Source organism: Gobio gobio (assembly GCF_949357685.1).
Source record: "Gobio gobio genome assembly, chromosome: 1".
NCBI classification, from domain to species: domain Eukaryota; kingdom Metazoa; phylum Chordata; class Actinopteri; order Cypriniformes; family Gobionidae; genus Gobio; species Gobio gobio.
Window position 1 is genome coordinate 78071389 of NC_137097.1, and position 22987 is coordinate 78094375.

The 22987-nt window shown below is 40.3% G+C and overlaps 1 protein-coding gene across 2 annotated transcripts in view; it reads left to right on the forward strand.

Annotated features, from left to right (window-relative positions):
• Window positions 1–5128: 5128 nt before the first annotated feature.
• Window positions 5129–22987, forward strand: part of tnrc6bb.1 (trinucleotide repeat containing adaptor 6Bb.1) — a 29630-nt gene continuing 11771 nt past the window's right edge. For both annotated transcript variants that reach the window (XM_079815346.1, XM_079815347.1), the window contains exons 1-9: window positions 5129–5207; window positions 6002–6069; window positions 6149–6170; window positions 14439–14786; window positions 19948–21828; window positions 21921–22097; window positions 22183–22355; window positions 22456–22530; window positions 22615–22764. In XM_079815346.1, coding sequence (XP_079671472.1) covers window positions 6025–6069; window positions 6149–6170; window positions 14439–14786; window positions 19948–21828; window positions 21921–22097; window positions 22183–22355; window positions 22456–22530; window positions 22615–22764 — 2871 coding nt within the window. In that variant the 5' untranslated portion in view covers window positions 5129–5207; window positions 6002–6024. The remainder of the gene's footprint in view (window positions 5208–6001; window positions 6070–6148; window positions 6171–14438; window positions 14787–19947; window positions 21829–21920; window positions 22098–22182; window positions 22356–22455; window positions 22531–22614; window positions 22765–22987) is intronic.

The window sequence follows — 22987 nt, forward strand, 5'->3', positions numbered from 1 at the left end:
CCTACACTCGACTACCACTCAAGGCGACTAGTATCCCATGTATGGGAACTTTTTCAGAGTTTAATCAGAGCTTGCATATCTTTGCAACAATAAAATGTGCAATACTTTTATTAAATGAGTGCATTTTGTTCAACATTTGCAACTTATTTCTCACTTATGAATTCTGAAACTGAATTTACCAAACATCAAAAACAGTTGTGCTGTACATGGCCTGCATATGATGGTATTTTGACCAGATGAGAACTCAAAGATCTTAAAGTAAAGGAGTCAAAATGGCAGCAGGAATTCCTGTCACACGAAGATCTGATGCCTTAACTGAACTTTTAATGGACCACATCAAGACTGACAATAGAATGTATGCATGAGCATTTTGTGTTTAAGGTTTCATCTTGTTTATAGGTCAGGGAGTTCAAATTGCATGAGTTCGTTTTGAAGCGTTCCTAGACCCATCTTTTCAGCAGACTTGGCGCATTCGGTGCACACCAGGGTTTGGAAGCCAGTGTTCACACTTACACAAATTAACCACTCAAACAGGGCAATTGCACCAGGGTTAGTTTTAATTGAACCAAACATGCCAAGTGTGGACACCTTGTTCAAACAGATTTGAGTGCCAGAACTGTGTATATACAAATCAGGGGCTTTTCCTCCTGCGGAGACAAGGGAGGCAGTGCCTCCTTATTCTATTATGGATTTTGTTTGAATTACAAAATGAAAGCATTTAATGGGGAGACTAATTAGTAAACAACTCAGCCATTTAGATATTCATGATCTCTTTGAGGATAATGTCATGTTGGCCTCTTCAGACTGGGATGGTTTGCAGCTGGGATGAGAATCAACACCTCCGAGGCCATGGTTCTCAGTCAGAAAAGGGTGGCTTGCCTGCTTCAGCTTGGTGGAGGAGCTCAAGTATCTTGGGGTCTTGTTCAGGAGTTGGGGAAGGATTGAACAGGAGCTTTGACAGGCGGATCGGTGCAGCTTCTGCAGTAACGCTGTCGATGTACTGGTCTGTCGTGGTGAAGGAGCTGAGCTGTAAGGCGAAGCTCTCGATTTACCGGTCGATCTACGTTCCTATTCTGACCTATGGTCATGAGTTGTGGGTCATGACCAAAAGAACAAGATCCCGGATACAGGCGGCCGAAATGAGCTTTCTACGCAGGATGGCTGGGTGCTCCCTTAGAGATAGGGTGAGAAGCTTGGTCACTCGAGAGGAGCTCAGAGTAGAGCCTTTGCTCCTCCACATCGAGAGGAGCCAGCTGAGGTGGCTCTGGCATCTGTTTCGGACACCTTCCCGGGGAGGTTTTAAAATGAGCCTATAGTTTCCAATGTATTTAGTTAATCTCTGTGGTAATTAGAATATGTAAAAAATGCTAATCCCATCCTAGGCACAGTGGGCAATACCTTCTCTTCCTTTCTCATCTCCTTCATCTTTCTTTTTCTGTCCTTGCCTTGCCCTCTATATCGTTCCTTTCCCAAGGCTGAGCTTTTGATTAACAGACGAAAATGAAAAGACTGTATCAGTGAAGAGAGTAAACACATGGTCAACTGTTATTATGATATTGCTCTTTTCGTAGACAAGTGAATTTAATGAAAGGAAAGCTAGGTAAGTTTATTAAATAAATTAATTCACACTGTCAGGCAGTGTTGGGTGTAACTAGTTACTAAGTAATTAGTTACTGTAATTTAATTACTTTTCCCTTGAAAAAGTAAAGTATGGGATTACTCTTATTTTTTTGTGTAATTTAATTGCAGTTACTTCACAAGTAATTGAACTAAATACTGTGTATAGACTGTAGAACAATTATATATGTAATACAATAGCGGAATTAACATCAAATTTAAAGTCTAACTTTAAAATGCATGTTTTTATCTATCCTCACATTTGTAATACTTTGGTCAGTTAATAAGAATATTTGATGTAGTTTTATATTATGCATTTTAATTAATTAAAAGAGCTATTTCATGCTGAATCGCTTAACTCGAGGTTGATAAAGGATTTGGAAAGTAATAATTAAACACTTTTTGGAGAGGGTCATTTAATTACACTATTGAAGATGGAATTAGTAGCTAGTAATGAATTACCTTTTTAGAGTAACTTACCCAACACTGCTGTCAGGGTTCCCACTCTTTTTCAGCAGTCTTTTTCCAGGAAATTTTCAATTTTACTACGACAGGAATAAAAGATGAGGATCATGCCAAATATTGCTCTCTAAGTGTTTAAAAGGTGTACAGTTTATTTCAGTTTTTGACTTGTTTTTAATACAAGTTGTTTTTAATATGAGCTCTTAATCATACATTATACCTATGGAAGCTTGTTTTTGCGACTTTTTATCTCTCGTTATTCTGCCTTTTTTTTTGCAATTGCGAGTTTACATAATTTTTATATAAACTTGAAATCCTGAAAAAAAATCCTCAGAATTGGACTTGAGAAAAGAAGTCAGAATTAAAGATATAAACTCACAATTTTGCGGAAAAAGTCAAGCTGCTGGAAGTGGCAACGCGAGACTAAACATCATCATTGAAATCAAGGCCGTAACCATGTCTTGAACATTGGGGGACCAATTTTTTTCTTTTTATAAAGAAATAGAATAGTGAACGAAATTCTAGGACTAATTCTAGTTGGGAAATAATAATTTTGGGACTATTTGCAGGGTGAGAAACGCGCTCCGCTGACAGACGTTGCAGAAACACAAAGATAACGGTGTTAAGTGATGTTTCTAACAGCACTTTGTGTTTTCTGTTCTTAAACTCTTGATGAAACTTAAAGGAAGCATACCTCGAGATCATTTTGCTGTCATATACGTTATCTCGCTCTCACTCTGTGAACATCTGAGATATTATGATGACTATAATTTATTTAATCAAAAGTAACTCCGTTTTGCAAGATCATTTTAAATTTTCATCAAAATCCAAACATCACGAGGCAGTCAATGACATTATGTGATCTCATACAATCAACACGCTCCACAGCGCCACCCAGTGGATTTAGTTATAACTGCGTATTCTAGAGGGATTTATCATGGATTCACTGCATTAACGGCCAGCAAAGCAATGTAGTCAAATTGGAATAGTGTTTTTATTTTTTATTTGTCCCCCTCGATGTCTATGGTGGTTACGGCCCTGATTGAAATACTACTCACGTGTCAAAACTCACTTCTGAACATTGCACTTTCTGCAACTAGCATTGTTTGAGCCAACTCTTTATACTTGGCTAAGGAAAAAACGAATAACTTAAAAATAATAATAATAATAATTGTTCAGGACATTTTACATTTTCTCAAATTTTCCACACGTTTTCCAGGACTGGACAATTTGTCATCAATTTTCCAGGTTTTCCAGGACGAGTGGGAACCCTTCATTGTGTAAATTCATTAGGCGATTACACCTTTGTGCCTGATGAAAACAGCTTCGTTAATGTTTAATAGGGCTCGGGCGTATGACGTCATTACTTTGCGTGGCGGCCATGTTGATGGCCTCATTTGCTGCTACTCGGACTACTGCGCACTGTTTATAGACCTGCTCCCTCTCAGTCGTGTGTCTTAATTTGGCGTTATTATTGGAAACCATGGTAAACCGTTGCTGCATTGTGGGGTGTAACACTAGATCACATAATCGCCATGGGAAAAAGTTCGAAAATGGGTTAACTTTCCACCGCTTTCCTGCTTGGAGACACAACCACGGAGACCAAGTATCCGAGGTAACAAAGAGTCGTCGGCTCGCTTGGATCGCGGCTGTAAGACAAACTGTTACCTGGGGATATGGTGTTGGCTGATCGCGGCTTTGACATAAAGGACAGTGTGTGGGACTTATGTGTGCCGAGGTAAAGATCCCTGCTTTCACAAAAGAACGCTGTCAGCTGGATGCAAGAGATGTGGGGAGCACAAGAAAAAATGCCCACCTCCGAATTCACGTGGAAAGGGTGATTGTAACCGTCCACAACAAGTACACTATTTTGTCAGATAAAGTACCGATTCACATGGTGTTGCCAAGCAAGTACGAAGACATGACATTCCTCTATAAGATTGTGTATGTATGTTGTGCTCTGACAAACATGAGCCCTAGCGTTGAAATAAAATAAATGTGCATTAAATACAGCCATAAGTGTCTGTTGCATCCATACCCACAATCTTCAAAATAAATATACTTAAATCAATATAATGTGCAAAAGCAAGAAGTGTCACACAATCGCAATAACCGTATAATGTGCAAAAGCAAGAAGTGTCACACAATCAGATATTTTTCAGTGTTTATTTGCAAGTAGTGCAACCCGAGAACACAGAACGGTGCAGAATGCTTCAAGGTAAAAGGTTAACGTTACATAGGCTTCATGGTCTGCAGCTCCTGAACCCATCCATTTGTGAACTGCAAATTTCATATAAATCCAAACCGTTAATAGTTCCAATTTTGTCCATATACCGGTCCCTGGCTTCCCTATTTAACGTATCCCGGTAAATTCCACATCCTTTTCGGGATTTTAACATAGTTTTTCTTTCTCCCAACTCTGCTTCTCCTCGTTCGATTTGCTGTATGTTTACATTCGCAAGGCCATCAACATGGCCGCCACGTCCCAGAATGCAACGCAGTGCCCGAGCCCTATATAGTCTCATCGTACTAACATTACAATACACGAATTACGTAAATTACATATTTTCAATTCAAAATGGTGAAATGAGACAAACGTGCATTAGTTTGCAATCGGTTGATTAACATATTGTAAAACAGCTGTTAAATAGTAAATGTTTAGTTTTCAGGCACTTACCTTTTCCACTTCACGACCGTTAGCGTCGTCGTCCTGGAATTCGCGCTCTGTGAATTTAAAACCCGCCTACTTTGATTTGATTGGTCATCACAAACAAGGAGTGGTCAAAGGAACAAAGGATTTAGGGGGTTGTCTTGGTGACAGGATCAGCTCTGAAGAAAGTACAGACAATAGGAATTAGGCAATGAAATATAACACAATGAAAATAATAATAATAATAATAATAATAAGGCATATTTAAATAAAACACAGTGTATAGTTTTATAAAACACACACACACACACACACACACACACACACACACACACACACACACACACAGCGAAGTGCTGTGTGTCACAGTGCCCTCTGCTGGTCCGTCAAGTTGTGTGTGTGTTTGCGAACGCGAACTGATACCCGGATGTTAATCGGCGCGGCGTCCAGTGCGCAGCTGCAGGCCGGACTGACTGAGGTGAGCAAAACAAACCCAAACATGTACAAACATACACAACATATTTCACGTTAGCATCCACATACATATGTATACACGTCACACAATCTATTACTTTTATGTTTGAGGGCTGTCTTTGTTATTCTGCTAACGTATCTCTACGCACTGTATCTTAGTTTTGATGTTTTCATCGAAATCCACTGAATAATTAAATGCACAGGAGCCGTATATCAACTTATGCGACACGAACTGATACAAGCAACACTATTATACCAGCTTTAAGTGCTATTAAACCATTTCTGAGCGGTTGGATGTCTGTGTGTAAATGCGCCATGATTAGCACGTTAGCTTGGTAAGTTTATGCAAGGAGATGAATAAAACATCGCTATGGTAAAACTTGACAAACGACTCAGAGCGATCATAGTTCACCTCAAGGTGTACATTGGTCTTTAAAGTGCATTAAATAACTAATTTCGTAGTATGGCCATCATTCAGTACCATTTTGTCATTTGTGCACCCAGCTAACAAACATGTTTTGCTAACGTTATGAAAACGTTACTTTTGAACTTTCAAAATGTCCCTAATGAATGTTGTGCGATTGTTTTATCAATGTTGTGCAGAAACATTTTGTAAGTATTATTATGAAAACAGAAGAGAATCAACTCTTCACTTACACTAGGCTGAGAGAAAGCTATTGCTAAGGGTGAAGCTTTACAACTTCAATGGCATAAATACAGGACATAAACAAGCTGTATACAACATTAAGTGCTGCTCAATTTACCCATGTGTGTGTGTGTGTGTGTGTGTGTTCACAGGAACAGGAAGGGAGCAGCAGTTAATGGAAGACAGTCACCATAAGACAGGAGACCGCAGTCATCAGGAGGTGTGTGTTGCTCTTGCTGCGATCATGAGATGTCATGTTTATGTACACGCTTCTGATGGACGGTTTGTTTTTATTACAGGACACTGAAGACAGCACACAAGGTTGGTATTGGACACTTGGGGATGGGCGATGTGGCCTGAAATCCGTATCGCGATAACGATATCACGATATATAAACTACAATATAACCGTTTCAGAACAGGTTACAGACCCTAAGGAAAGCCAAAATGCTATGTATTCTTTTTAAAAGAAAGAAAGAAACGTATGTCGTTTTGAGAACATTTATTGTTATGGTGCGTTCACACCGGACGCGATTCGCGCGAGTGATTTACATGTTAAGTCAATGCAGAGACGCGAAATGGCATTCTGCGGCGCGATTGAGGCGGTGCGAAGGACGCGAATTGAGCGTTTTGAACGCGCGAATCGCCCAAGTTGAAAATTCTGAACTTTGGCGGATATTTTGCGCCGCGCTAACCAATCAGGAGCTTGCTCTAGTAGTGACAACAATGAGGAGAAAATCTGTATATTAATATCTGGTTCAGACAATATGATTATCACTGTGATAACATTAAATTACATGAAACACAACCCAGTCTCTTTTTGTTAAATGCAAGTTTATGTATGATCAATAATACAAAGGTATAAGTAAAAGGTATAAGAAGCTACACATGAAATAAAGCAAACAATTCAGTCAAACATTCAAAGTCAGTGCTAGTCGGCTAACGTTACAACTGCAACGTACAGTTATAGCCTAAAAATATAAAGTAATGAAACTTTTCTTTGCCCTCAGTCTAAACGATTTGCCAGGGAACAAATTATAGATCCATGAGACCAAAGATCGGCCGTTACAAGATGAATTATAGCTCGAGAGACGCCACAGAGACATCAGAGCCAGCGGCAGAAGGACTGGCCGAGGAAAGGCTGCTCTCACCGGGTTAATGAGCGCTGAGCTGATCCACTGGAGCTCACAACTCCGAAAACACCAGATCACATGTTCAAATAGGCACTCTTTATATAAATAAACCACATGTTTGAGCTTTAAACAACTACATTATCGACTGAAAAAGTCTTAAAACTACGTTTTGTCACACATTAACAGTAGATTTTAACAAAAAAAAGACGTGTAAACACAGCCCATGTCAGCCATTTCTCAACGAGCCGAGCTGCTGGCGGAAGCCCCGCCCATGACACGAATTTGCGTCTGTTGTGCAGTGAATGTCACACGCGAATGTCACGCGCGATTGAAGCGAGTAAACTCAAAATGTTCAAGCGTCCACCTTCACGCGAATCGCGTCCGGTGTGAACGCCACATTAGGAAAGCCAAAATACTGCGTATTCTTTTTAAAAGAGAGAAAGAAACGTATGTCGTTTTGAGAACATTTATTGTTAGGGGTGTAACCAGTGGTTAAATTGGCTTTTGTAGGGAGGGGGAGCCCTTATTTACGGTGGATGGTCATTAAAAATCGCGCCGGAAAAAGAAAAACAAAGAAGTGCGCATAAACACCTCTTACACAAACTCTCTCTCCATAGCATGATCAATAACAAGACAGCGAAATACACAAACATACTCATTACAAATGACAGTAAACAAGCACATACACACCTATTGTCTTTTCGGGGGGGTGCTAAACAAACTGTAAACTTTCTTAATCTGCTTAAACCCACTGAATGATGAACCGCGAGCTCTCACGAGCGCTCCCTCTCCGTAGACCCTACTTATTTACACAGATAACACGGACCTAAAACCTATTTAAATGCACAGAAATGTCAAAAATGTACACAAAAACAAATTATAAGATGTATTACAATGAAGTCTGTTACAATAAAACTTCCTCCAGCTCTCCGTGGTTCACGAGTGCCCAGTCAGTCTCTCTCTCTCATGCATGCAGTGCCTTGCTAAGCCACGCCCCCTCCGCAACATAATCTAACACTCATTTCAAATGCAAAGATGTCAGCCAATCACAACAGTGGGCGTTTTCACTGAAGTCTCACAGCAGACACGCCCCTTGAAACAGGGCATTCAGTCAGAGGGGTAATATCAGTATAGAAAAAATGCCTTTTATTTCTAAATTATGACATTTTTTTGATGTAAAAATCATACTAACAATATAAGTACACCTCAGGAAACATTATAAAATAATAGAAAAATGCCTTGCCATTGGACCTTTAATGTGTTTTTACACCAAAGGGGCTCTTAGTATTAATATGTAAGGTAGGCTTAAGTAGTTATTCAAACAAAGAGAAATACTTTACAGTTCACTTAGGGCCATAGGCAGGGTTTTTAAAATCAGTGAGGTCCCAAATTTGAGGTAGTTCGGGGGAGAACATTTTGATTTCCCTGATCTACATATGTGCATTTTTAATAAGTTTAAAGGCCAAAAAATAAATAATAAATACAGGGTTCCCACTCGTCCTAGAAAACCTTGAAAATTTATGACAAATTTTCCAGTCCTGGAAAACGCATGGAAAATTTTAGAAAATGTCAAATGTCCTGGAAATTTAATATAAAGTCTGAATTGTGAGATATAAACTCACAATTGCAAGTTATAAAGTCCAATTCTGAGGAAAAAACACTTTTTAGAAAAAAAAATCACGCAATTCTGACTTTTTTTTGCGTTTCTATCAAAATTATGTAAACTCGCAATTGCGAGAGAGTCAGAATAGCCAGATAAAAAGTTGCAATTACCTTTTCTTTTTATTCTGTGGCGGAAACAAGCTTCCATTGTCATATACAGAACATGATTAAGAGCTCATATTAAAAACTGATTTTATAGTTAAGTCATGGCAATAAACTGAACGCCTTTTAAAGACTTGGAGAGCAATATTTGGCATGTCGTAGTAAAATTAAAAATGTCCTGGGAAAGTCCTGGAAAATGATCGCTGAAAAAGAGTGGGAACCCTGAAATAGCTTTCAAAACCATGTCAGTGGGCATTCGATTATTTGACAAAACCCCCTTAAAAATGAGCTTTGACTGTAGTCTTAATTTTCGTCTGTGTCCCTGAAAAGGGTTGGGAACTTTTTTTGAACAAAGAGCCATTTTTTTCGCATCCAGTCAGTAATTCAGTTGTCTTTCGTGACTTATCATGCTTTTATTATTTATTTTATCGTGACACTCGCGAACAGCACTGAACACACAACTTGAATATTATTATCATAAACTTGTCATTAACTTCGGTAGGCTGTACAACAAGGGAATTGTAATTGGCTGTAATCTCTTCGTAAAGAATAAGCATAAAATAACATCTCTTAGCTGTGTTGGATACATTGCAACTTACTGAAACGCATCATATGTCGTGTAATCGCTCAATCAGTGTTTCAACCACGGAAAGATGTCAATAAAACAGCTTGAGAACAATGATCACGCAGCATAACATTTACCTCAGGCAGTCATTGAGTGTCCACAGCTGTGAGTTCACTAGAGAAATTAACTCTTTCACTCAATATATGACCTATATTAGCCGTTATATTCATTAGAGCTGTGCGATATTGAAGAAATATGCGATATCCTTGTTAAATAATGTGATACGATATTGCTTTAAGTGTGTAAAATCTATTTCTTTCCCAAACTGATATCTTTCACTTAAAGCATAGTTGTCTGTGTTTACATGAATACTCATCAAGACAGCCACCTTGACACAACTGTGTGTGTATTTGACAGTTCGAGTGTGTTAAACGACGACTTGTGCGCACGTTTCGGTGTGTGTGTGTGTCAGACAGCAGACAGAGCGAGACTTTTTCTGCAAGTTATTGCGTTTAATAACTCTTTTTAACCTCAAGCAAGTCCCATAACTAACAGTCTATTCTCTGCTATATGCGTCGACCTAAAATGTACACTTTTCACAATGTTGAAATAGCATATTAAAATCATTCAGATTTTTGCGATATGTATATTTGCGATATTTCAATAATTTCGATATATTGTGCAGCCCTAATATTCATTATATTCTACTTAGCCTGTTAGTGATGTCTTGTTTATTTAATGTGTGTTTAAATCTGTCATGAAAATGTGTACAAATGATTATATTTCAACAACGAATTGGAGGAAAAAATATATATAATTAGATCTAGAAATTAATGCAAAAACTGCCTTATGTGAAGCTTATGAGTGTTGATTATTATATATAAAAATAAATAGCAGCTGAATTTAGGCTAATAGTTTGGGCTCTGTTGTTAACCTTTAATAGTAATGTGTGAGTATGGGCTCCTTATATAGTTTACGGCATTATCGTTTAGTTATAATTTAATTTATTTAAGGACAGACACAATTTTTTCAGTAAACCACTGTTGAATAAAAATAAAAAGCAATTTTGTAAAACTCGAACTTACACCCCTATTTATTGTGCAAAATTGTAATTATACAACAGAATGTTGCAGATAAATAAAATTCAAGTACAAATTATGTTGTGTAATGCACAGATACTTTAAATTAAAACATAGTTTCGTACCTGCAGCCTAATGTAACACCTTTGGGTTTAAACATTTTGTTTTCTTAATGAAATGAAAACTGGTGTGTTGTAAATGAAGGAACGGATACTGTGAATTAGGGAATAGGGATGTTGCCATACCAAAATTACAGTAGTCGCTACCAATACTATACACATTTTACAGTACTCGGTACCACAGCAAAATGTTTTTATGGAATTTATTTTTTTTAACTATTTTTAAAAAAGCAATACGTTTATTATGTATCAGTGGTTTTCACTATTTTTTAAGGAGAGCCACACTGATAGGACAAAATCAATAGGAGAGCCACTTTTACCGCAAAGTATCAAAAGTTACATCCAGTCATAAAGAGCATGTCTGATAATCAGCCTGTCATCCCTGAACATACAATAAGTAAAGCAATAAATACAAAAGGTAGATAGATGGTGGGTAGGCATAGTATATTTTTTAATGTAAACCTTCTTTTAGTGCTGTTAATCGTAGATTATTCACACATTTTATATATTTTAATATATTTTATAATGTAGTAATTTCACAGCAAATCACCAAATGAATGTAGAGAAAACAAAGACGGTATAATATTTGTTCAATGGCATATTTTAATGAATGAAGGCCAGTCTCACTGTTACTAATACTGATACTGATGTCTCTATGAAAAAGACCCTCGCCCATTTTAAACATTAATTATAGCCATTCAACATTACAGTGTAACTGGAGGCTTTTGAACATTTATTAGGCTTCAAACTTCATTAGTAGTTAGAGCTGCTGTGACTCAAACATTACACGGATCTGACGCGCTGTCACACTTCCCCATTTCCTCACATCTCTTTAAGTTCATTTAAGACGTTATTTAACTCATTTAAAACTGCTTTTCCGAGGATACTCGACCTAAGCGGACATTTAGGCATAATTCTGTGTGTTATAGTTTGTTCAAGGGCGCTCTGTGCTCATGATGCTGGGGTGTAACCCACACCACTCAACCTAGTTGACAATGCGTATCATATGCACGTAAAAAGTCATTTCGGCGTATAAATCACATGATAAATACAAATTGTTATATATATACTAATTTCATGAGAACGTGCTGATCTATTAGAGCCGTTAAAAGTTGGAAAAACAGCCAAAACTGACAACTCCGCAGAGAGTCATGGGCGTAAGGGCAGAGCAAGTTTAAATATCCCTTCTAGTCTGCATTTCCATCGCTGTTTTGGGTATTTTTTTATATAAATTATTTGTAATAGAGTAGGCTTGCTACGATAGTCGGTGTTGCCGGTGTTACCCGTGTCCAGACTCAACACCGGTTACATCACTTGCCCACCGTGGCACCGCCCACCGTCTTTTTGATTTTTTTATAGTAATAAAATAATTTAGTTCAGTTAGAGAACAGACAATACAAATAAAAACTGAATGTATCTGCTTAATAAAGCAGGATCCGACCGTGAGTCTCGGCAGCGGCAGGAGTCATTCATCAGATTTAAGAGTGAGGAGCTGACTGAGATGATCGCGGAAGATTTGGTTTCAAAGCGAAACGTAAAAGCGCCTATTTAAGGGAGTTTGTCATTTGTTTTGTTGCTGTGTTTTTCATTAAAAATAATAGACTAATGAACCAACAATTCAAGCAACCCGCAGCCGAATTGGCGCTAATTCAAAACTGAAAGTAAAATGTGCACGGCCGCACAGAGCGCGCATTGTTTACTTTCGCCTGCCTCCGCAGTGCGAGCCTCCGCGCTCCGCTCATTTATTTTTTGCCGCGCGCACCCTCGCGCTCGTGCGGGCGCGTCGAGTATAAACAAGGGGACGAACTGTTATTCATTCATGGCGTGCATCTCAATCATAGACTGATCAATGCTTGATCAGTGCCCTGACTACTGAACTAGGGAACTGATTGAGACGCACCCATGGCCTCACAGAGCGCGCATTTACAGACGAGCTGCCATTCACGACGTGTGCGCACCGGCGCGTTTTCAGTTCAGAGCGGTCGTGTGCATGTTACTTTAGATGTAAAAGCCTCCGCCGGTGATACCGGTATTACCGGTGTTGTCACACATCAATTAACCGGTGGGAAAATTTCCTCACCGTCACATCCCTATAATAGAGCAGACACTTTGAGTTTTTAATGGGTTATGTTATAGTCCCGCTTGTTTTTATAAAATATATGTAGACTTATTGACTGCATGATAATTTCACCGTATGTGAGCCGCGCAATGAGTAACATTGTGATAATCATTATATGTAAATAATACATTAAAATTTAAAGGCTGTACGCTGTTTAAAAGTAAACATTGTTTATAAAAATAGATCAAGTGAAAAATAAGCAACCATCTAGGCACAATTATTATTATTATAACATAGAGACGGCGCTAAATCTACTGTACAACAGTAGCCTGATATATTCTGTCAATTTCTTCACGTTAAACCGAACTTTTATTTTGATGGGTTGCCGTGAACACCTTTGAGTGTCTGTGTTCATGATATGACATGAAACGGTAAATTCTCATGAAGTGTCCTCATATAGTGACACACGGCAGAGACTACAAAGACAGCGAGCGTCATCTGTAGAGGTGGGAGAAAAGGTCGATGCATCGCGATTCGTTATCCAACGAAAATTCAGAATCGATTCGGTGTTCAATTCAAACGGCCACTTCACCACTGTGTGTGTGTGTGTGTGTGTGTGCGGTCACCGGCCAAACAGAACAACCCGCTGATAGGCGAAGGTTCGTCTGCTGGTGGATTGGCTTCGTTTAAGATAAAATGGACAAACTAGGACCTGCTCAGGGGCGTCGCACCCGTGGGGACACTTTTCCCGGTGAGATGGTTCAACACCCGCAAGTTTTATGCAGTTTTTCCGTAGTTTTGCACAAAGGTTGCTGGTTTGAACCCAGCAGTTGCCACCACCAGTGTGTCCTTGAGCAAGGCACTTTACTCCATGTTGCTCCAGAATCGGAGATTCACTTGCAGAAGGTGCGTTCACGCCAGACGCTATTCGCTAAAAGATGCTAAATCGCGCCATTTGCCCGTAGTTGGATACTTGAACATTTTTGAGTTTACTCGATTCATTCACTTCACAACAGATGAAGGTGAATTCTCATCATGGGAGGGAAATCGTTGTGAAATGGCTGACATGGATTGTTTTAAAATACGGTGAATAAGCTCAATGTGCCGGCTTTAGCCAGCTCAATAGAGTTAATTCAGGGGGATTGGGACACTTTTTTTTCAAGTCATCTCAATGGCAAAGAGTGTCCCAATCTCCCTGAAATCACTCTATCTAGAGCGCTTTTTACAACTCACCAGACTGTCCAACCTCCTTACTCACTTTCTTCCAAGCAAGATCCTTTCTGTTTCTATAAAGTACGTACAGCTCCGGGTATCCACGTATGATTTTCTCCTCTTTGTTGTCACTAGAGCAAGCTCCTGATTGGTTAACACGCTGCAAATATCCGCCAAAGTTCAGATTTTTCAACTTGCGCAATTCGTGTCTATTCGCGTCTTTGCATTGACTTAACATGTAAATCACTCGCGCTGTATATCAATCTACTGTATATCGATATAAACGGTATTGTCTCTTTCCATATCGTTTCTAAAAAATATATCGATATATTGTAAATACTCGATATATACCGCCTAGCTCTAATATTAACCAATAGTGTAAATTCATATGTTAATTAATTACCACAATGGTTGAAGCTGTGCATTTTAACTTCCAGTTGTCCGCTTTAATTAATCATTAGCTAACGATTTGCAAAGGTATCATTGTGGTTATGACTTTACTTGTTGAGGCACATGACTATTAACTCAAATATTTGTGAGTGAGCAGTCGCTTGTTGCGTCAGAACTTAGACATTTTCTGCCCTTTTGAGGATTTGTTGAAATCATTTTGGGACATGCTGTGCTATTTACTTTCTTCCTTACTGCTCTCCTCGTGTCAGAATCGGGCTCGCCTCCATCTGCCGCATCTCTCCGCACCCTTACCTGTGCTTCATCACGCCCCGGTCCCGCCCAAACACCCTCCCCCTGTCCTGTTGTCGGGGGTTCGTCGGACCCCCCTGAGGGAGGGAACAATGCAAAGTGGACCGCTGTGGCCGACGGACAGCCCCCCTCCGCGGTGTCCCAGCGCTCCATGCCCCGTGAGGTGCCCCCGCGCTTCCGCAACCAGCAGGAACCAAAAGTGCTACTGAAGAGGGGCCAGCCGCCGCTGTCCTGCATGCTGCTGGGGGGCGCAAACGGAGGGGACGCCACGCCCCGACTTCCCCTGCAGGAGCAAGCTGAAGCCTCAGGTGGGTCGACTCATTCAGGGCTGCACAGTTAAAACTTACAGTAGACACAGAACGGTCCAGTGGCAGCGCGGACTAAACAAGAATGAGCATCTGAAAGTGTGTTCAAAGATAGAGTACAACTGTATCACGTCACATGGACTCGCTCAATCAGTGTTTCAACCGCGGAAAGACGTCAGTAAAACAGTAACGTCACATTAACCTCAGAAAAACCATATCCAGTGTCCATAAACTCGCTAGTCAGCTAGAAACATTAACTCTAGAGAAGAGCATTTAGCTAAATATATGTATTATAATTTTTAATGCATGCATGAATAAATCTGGCAAGTTTTTATGACCGTCATTTTAAATGTAGAAATTGAGTGTAATTTAAGTGTTTGTATACAAATCAGTTCATTTTTACCTTCAATATAATAGTCGGCTTCAACCAGTGTTGGGGAAAGTTACTTTGAAAAGTAATGAATTACAATATTGCGTTACTCCCTTAAAAAGTAACTAATTGAGTTACTTAGTTAATTTTTAAGAAAAGTAATGCGTTATGTTACTTTTGCGTTAATTTTTCTCACCTGGGCTGGGCATGTTTTTTTTGTTTTTTTATAACAAAAAAAAGTTATATTTTTGTAAAGACCTCTTCTCATACCAAAATTGAAATAATAAGCCCCAGGCTGAGGTAAAAATGCAGATTCCCGCATGACCAGTAGAGGGCGCAGCTCTGGATAATGGAGAATAGGATGCAGGAGAAAAAAGTTTTACCAATAAAAACTAAAAATCTAGTAATTTTCATCATCAAAGGTCAGCAGCAAGACATTGGTAATAGGGATGAAACGGTATGGAAATTTAACATCACGATTATAGTGACCCAAATTATCACGGTTATCAATATTATCACGGTTTTGTTCAAACGAGATGAAAGTGTTCAAAAAGAACGGATGCAAACACTTAAAACATTTCAACAAGTTTAATATTTGAAAATCAACAAACAACAAATAACTAAAGCAGCTCTATGCACTTTTTTAAGCTAGATTCTATTCAGTGGGATTTCCTTCCTTATAATGGCCATCGTCAATAGCAACGCATAACGCAGAAATAATAATAATTTGCAAGTGTGATAAATAAATGCTCACATTTAGTCTAGAACTACAATAACCATCAGCAGGAGAGCTGTCAGTCAAATTCATGTGAAAAAGTAACTCAGATATTTTGTTGTAAATTTGAAAAGTAATGCGTTACTTTAATAGTTACTTTGAAAAAGTTATATTATTACGTAACTCAAGTTACTTGTAATGCGTTACTCCCAACACTGGCTACAACTGACTCCCATAGTTTACAGGATTAGATCAGATTTGCCATGTATTGTACCTGATATATATCCACAATAATCAAAATCGAATTGTGATAAAGTCTTGCAAAAGAGAAACCCTTGAGATTTTATTTTGCAGAAACTGCAGTTGAGCTTTTAGCATGAGTGATTTTTTGATGTTTGTGATCGACAAGATTCAAATTGTTTGCAGACCTGCAGTTTTCTTGTCTTTTTTTGTGGACTGGGAACAGATTTTGTGGAGGCCGAATATCATGACAAGAATGCATCAACTTCACAGTTACAATATATATGCAGTGTTAATGATTGGTAGACTGCATGTCTTGCAATCACAAATGATATATAAAACTAAGATATCGTTCTACGTTGATTTTTCCCTGGCACATTTTACCAACCACATTAATCTTAATAACTACTACTCATTTTGTATTTAAAGCTACACTGTGTAACTTTTTTAGTCTATTCTTAGCTAAAAACACTTAGTTCTTTCAAAAATATATGTGCTCATTAATGTATATTTACTTCTTTCAAGTAATAAAGTATTCTCGTAAGTTTATAATATGCCATTGAAAATACATAAGGTAATGGGATCTAACGGTGGTCGCCATGTTGCCCCTCCATCTTGAAAGTACATTAGCCAAAGAGGGACATACCCGTAAATTCAAGCTTCGCCTTTCGCGTTTTAACCGGTTTTAACCTATTTTTTTACGGTCTATGGTTTTAACACTGTGCGCGTCAACTTGTTCAGACTTGTCTGGTGCATGCGCAGAGAGTTTTCATCTCAGCAGCTCCAGTAACAGAGTTATACGGAGTTTTCCTGGCTTGTTTATTCCTCAAAAGTCTGTTTTTCCTTGTGTGGTATTTCTGTGCGTTAACTCCGTAAGTAATAATAGTTATTGTCATTGTAGATGTGTTTCAGAGTGTGTCATCATGTAATTCAGTTGATGTCACCTCAGAAGTATTTTTGTGTCAACATACAATAGCGTAATGCTCACCTATTTGAATAGTCATTCAGTTATTAACAATGTTTATTCGTTTATAGAAAATATGTGCTTGTAATGTATGTTGATGGAAATATGTATCAGGTCTGATCGGCATATTAACACTTGTTATACAGAGCTAAACCTGCGCACACACTTTTGTAACCGGACACCGCTTGTTAGCAGCAGCAGCGGCAGCTCCGCTCCTTTTAATGCAGCTGCATTTAGCGCCTATATGTGGTACAATAAGCTCTGGTTTACGGTTACATTATACAAATGTAACTTATAAGTATAGTTATACAGTTCTTAACTGTGTATATTCTGTCATGTCATTATCATGTATATTTCCCATCCTAATTTGTTCTCTCACAGAAACCACATTTATGTACATATCCATGCAAACCTGTTTATGCCTTGCAATTGGATGACTGAATAAACATTACTATCATCAAAGTTCACTCTGGATTAGCTGCAGTTCTTTCTAGCCGAATAATTAGGCCAGTTGAGTTCCAACCATCCCACTGCGCACAGAATATCCCACAGGCACCGTGTCGAATGTGGACGAGGTCGAACTGGAAGCCAAGTTAATCTTGGACTAAATCGGCCACCGTAGGAGTTAAAACGAAATCGGAATTGAGAGGAACAGAAACTAAAATTCACTGGATGGTCATATACCTTTTCACCACTAGATGGGGGAAAATATCACACAGTGTAGCTTTAATCATTTATAAGTGATGTATAATTGTTCATGTTGAGAAACGTCTTCTATTCAGGTGTGCAGAATTATTAGGCACGTATTCTTTTACAGATAAAATGAGCCACAAAAGAGAGATGTCAGAATGTGAAAATAATGCGTGCTGATCGCGTGAGAAAAGTGCACACTTCACTTTGATTCGCAGCGTAAACAGACTATATACTTATTTAATAAAATTGCAGTCTTTCAATAGTTCGTTTGACACTTTGGCAAAGCAATGGCACAAAACATTAAAGATCTTTAAAGGAACACGTCTATTTCATTTTCTGAAAATAGGCTCATTTTCCGACTCCCCTAGAGTTAAACAGTTGAGTTTGACCGTTTTTTAATCCATTCAGTCGATCTCCGGGTCTGGCGGTAGCACTTTTAGCATAGCTTAGCATAGAACACTGAATCTGATTAGACCGTTAGCATCTCGCTCTAAAATGACCAAAGAGTTTCGATATTTTTCCAATTGAATTAAATTTATATGTAATCAATTAAAAGGATTAGTTCACTTTTAAAAAAACTTTTGCTGATAATTTACTCACCCCCATGTCATCCAAGATGTCCATGTCTTTCTTTATAAAGTCGAAAAGAAATGAAGGTTTTTGATGAAAACATTCCAGGGTTTTTCTCCATATAATGGACTTCAATGGGCTCCAAACGGTTCAAGGTCCAAATGACAGTTTCAGTGCAGCTTCAAAGGTCTTTAAACGACACCAGATGATGAATAAGGGTCTTATCTAGACAAACCATCAGTTTCTGAGAGAAACCAGCAGTATTTTTGCTGTTATTTTACCTCTTATCAGACGAACGTGATCGTCTCTGAGCTCCGCCATAACTTCCGCTAAGTGAGGTCAAAATACGAGCGTGGTCATAGATGTAGCGATGTAGATGCCTCATTATACTGATCCGTGCAGGCGCTAATGAGGCATCTACGATTGATACGTCTATGACCAGGCTTGTATTTTGACCTCACTTAGTGGAAGTTATGCCGGAGCTCAGAGATGATCACATTCGTCTGATAAGAGGTAAAATAATAGCATAAAGATAAGACCCTTATTCATCGTTTGGTATCGTTTAAAGCCCTTTGAAGCTGCACTTAAACTGTCATTTGGACCTTGAACCGTTTGGAGCCCATTGAAGTCCATTATATGGAGAAAAACCCTGGAATGTTTTCATCAAAAAACTTAATTTCTTTTTGACTTTAGAAAGAAAGACATGGACATCTTGGATGACATGGGGGTGAGTAAATTATCTGCAAAAGTTTATTTAAAAGTGAACTAATCCTTTAATGATATTACGCAGCGCCTGAAAATAGTCCCCAGCTATCCCTGTGCAAGCAGGTTGTCACGTTGGTTATGTTGATAGAAGTTAGCCTATTTTCAGGCACTGCGTAATATCATTTCTCCGCTGCACTCATGGTACGGCAGTTCCTTGATTATTACGCAGGAATAAGAGTATATTTCCAAGACATATCGGTCTAGAACATCACAACTTCTTATTTTCCGTCGGTCTTAGTACACGTAACTACAAAAGAGTCAAGTTTTAAACAGGAAAAATATCGAAACTCTTTGGTCGTTTTTGAGCGAGATGCTAACGGTCTAATCAGATGCAATGATCTATGCTAAGCTATGCTAAAAGTGCTACCGCCAGACCTGGAGATTGGCTGAATGGATTCAAAAACGGTAAAACTCAACTGTTTAACTCTAGGGGAGACGGAAAATTAGCCTATTTTCACAAATAGTGGCGTGTTCCTTTAATGTTATTATGAGAAGTTTAAATATATTGAGCCATTATGAAACTGGCCGCCATAGTACTAGAGTCTTCAGGGTCGCGTGACCCTTCAGAAATCATTCGAATATGCTGATTTGCTCCTCAATAATCATTTATTATTATTATTATTATTATTAATGTTGAAAATAGTTGTGCAAGTGAAGTGTGGAAATTTACAATCACCAGCATTTATTTTTGTAACTTTTGATCAATTTCATGCATCCTTACTGAATCGAACTATCAATTTCTTTTTTTTAAATCATAGTGCCCCCAAACTTTTGAACGATGTGTATGTTTATTTATGTTGAGTTTCATATATTGATTATTTTGTTGTTCTTTGTATTCGTCTTTCAGATCATACGGTAGATTCAGTTTCTCCGCACTCATCGTCTGACGCCTCTGCCACTCCCACTTATGCAAATTACACATGGGGGCTGGGCTCAGAAGGTCAAGCCTCCGCTCAGGGAATGGAAAAGGACAATTCTGATGTAGAGAAATGGCCAAGACCGGAAGATCATTGGAATAGTGATCAGACCCCACAGTCTGCCAGGTTAGGGATGGATGAGTCTGCCGCCCTGGGAATGAACAGTTCTTCTCAACTCTCTGAATATGCAGAAGCCAGTGCGGTAGGAGGTGCATCCTCACAGTCCGAGAATAAAGAATCCATTAAAGGAGTCACTCAACACTTCAATTCCAAGGTGTCGCTACCTTCTGGAGACCAAGAGGGCACTCGAGGTCTAAACCCAAACTACAGTCCTGAGAACCCTGATGACCCAGGTCGAGATCTCTTAACTCACACTGCCTCTGAGGAATCTCCTCCTGCACCCTTGAGTCCAGCGCTGTACCAGACACTCTGCAAGAACAAAGAGCCCATTATGAGGGATTGGGCAGAGCTGCAAGCTGGACCAAAGGATGGTGGAGATGTTCGAGTCTCCTGTGCGGATTTGTGGGATACAGGACAAGACCCTGTTGGGAAGAGCAGTGATGCAGTAGGTGGAAGTTCAGCTGATATCTCTCAGGGAAGGTGGGATGGAGACGCAGTAGGTTCAAACAAACAGGCAGCTACAGGATGGACCTCAAACTCAGCAGTTGAAGCATCAAAAGAGGATGTGAGAGAGATCTCTGAGGTAAGAACGGATAGTTTACAGGACTCTTCAAAGCTTGCAAACAGTGCGGCATCAAGAGACGACAATCAGAAAGCAGGAGATGCCTGGAATGGGTCAGAGGGAGAAGCGACTGGTAGAGAAGGCAATGAGGATGGGATGCAAGCCCACAATCTGGTCCAGAGTCCCTCCAAATGTCAGGCCCTCCACCCAGAAGAAGCCTTAAAGACCATGATCAATCACACTAACCTGGATCCGAAAGTGCTGTGCAACACGGGATGGGGCAAGACCCAGATCAAGCAGAACGTTGCCTGGGATTTCGAGGGCGGCAGTGGGAACGTTGGTTGGGATGCAGAAGTGCACCCCGACCGCAGTAGGCGGAATGCAGGTGATCTTTCCAGCTCCAAAATGCAGAAGCAGGAGGTTAGACAGTTGGGTAGAGCTCAAGGGTGGACCGGGCATGGAGAAATGAGTGCTGGGGTCGGCCGCAAAGGGAGTGGCTGGGGTGAAGACCAGGAGGTTGAAGGTACGTCCAGGAGGGAAGGAACGGGGTGGAACCAGGGTGGTGGAAGTGAGTGGACGGCATTGTCTGAGGGTGGAGGCTGGAAGGAAGAGAGAGGCAGCGACAGCAAGAATCAGGACGAGGGCAGCCCGGAAGAGTCGGGACAGCGGAGTGGTGGCTGGGGCGGTAACGGAGGCGGCAGTGTCAAACAGCACCAGGGATGGGGCGAAAAGCTTCCTCCGTCACAGATACCAAACAAACAAACAGCACTTAAAACCCAAAATCAACAACCGCAGCAGCAATCGCAGACCCAGCAGCAAATGCCGGGATATCCAAAGGCCTTGCAGGACAGGGGTCATCCAGGAGAGCCGGACGACCAGAACAAAGAGTCCGGGTGGACCTGTGGGCCCATCCCTCAGATTGCTTCAGCTGTAGAGCCGAGTGGGTGGGATGAACCCTCGCCTCAGTCCATCAGCCGAAAGATGGAGATCGATGATGGCACGTCTGCATGGGGCGATCCGACACGCTACAACAGCAAGAACGTCAATCTGTGGGATAAGAACAGCGCACCGGCCCAACAGCAGCAGTCGTCGTCTGGAAGACAGCCTGGAACTGCATCTAAGAACTCGGGTAAGAAGGCAGCAGTTCATGTTGAATCAGTTAAACCATTTTTTTTTTGGTTTAGAAACTTCCCTTTCATTTAACACATGTACACTTTCTAGTTCCGGCAACATGGACACGCGGCAGTGGTCCGTCCGAACCATCTGGGGACAGCGGCGCGGCCTCTTGGGGGAAATCGTTTGATGCACCAAGTGGCTGGGCAGAATCGAGTGAAACAGGGAAAGGTGGAGGATGGGGAAACTCCCATTCCCATTCCCATTCCCATTCTGCCAAGTCTGGTAAGAGCCTGTCCAAGTACACATGGTTGCCAAGTCTGCGGTTTTCCCTGGGAATACTTTTAAACTTCATGTATGTTCTCCTCAGGTTCAAAGTCTATGCAAGAGGGTTGGGGAGACGAAGGCTCAAATGCATCTCGTCACTCCAGCTGGGAGGAAGAGGATGGTGGTGTTGGTGTTTGGGGAAGTCGGGGATCCCAAAACACATACAATTCTGGGGGCTGGGGGCAAGGCCAGGGGGCCAGGAGACTCAACACTAAGGTATGTTTAAGCTCTTCATAGCCTAAGGACCTCGCCAAGACTTTAAAGGAAAACAGTGAAGCATAAACCATCCTGCTCACTTTTGGTTTGTTTACCGCAGAGCCCCCTTAAAGGTAACAGTGGGGACTCGTGGGCGTCTCCCGTGACTCGGCAGTTCTCAAACATGGGCGTTACGGTAAGAGAGTTCTTACCGAGAGCGAGTTCTTTGCTCTTATGTGTCGCTGCAGAGCTGTAGAAATATGCTGATTGTTTATGACAGGATGAAGACTCCAGTATGGGCCACGATAGACACGACAGGAGAGGAATGAATGATGGTGAGATGCGGAGAGGCGGCAGGATCGGGGGAGCTTTCCGCTCACAGACTTCCAAAGAGATGCCATGTGGGGAGACCGGACCTTACATGGACAAGGTACTGAGACCCTTCCAATGCCGTCTTCACTGAAGGCGAAGGAAATGTGTATCTAATAACTGAGATTGCATGGCATTATAAATGCACAAACCATCTCGAGGGGGAAGAGCAACTGGACTTACTCCAGTCCTAAGTGAAGTTTTGAAATCAAACTTAAATTGCCTAAATACCTTTCTCAAGGGTACAATGGGTCCATATGTAGATTTTCACAGACTTAGCCCTA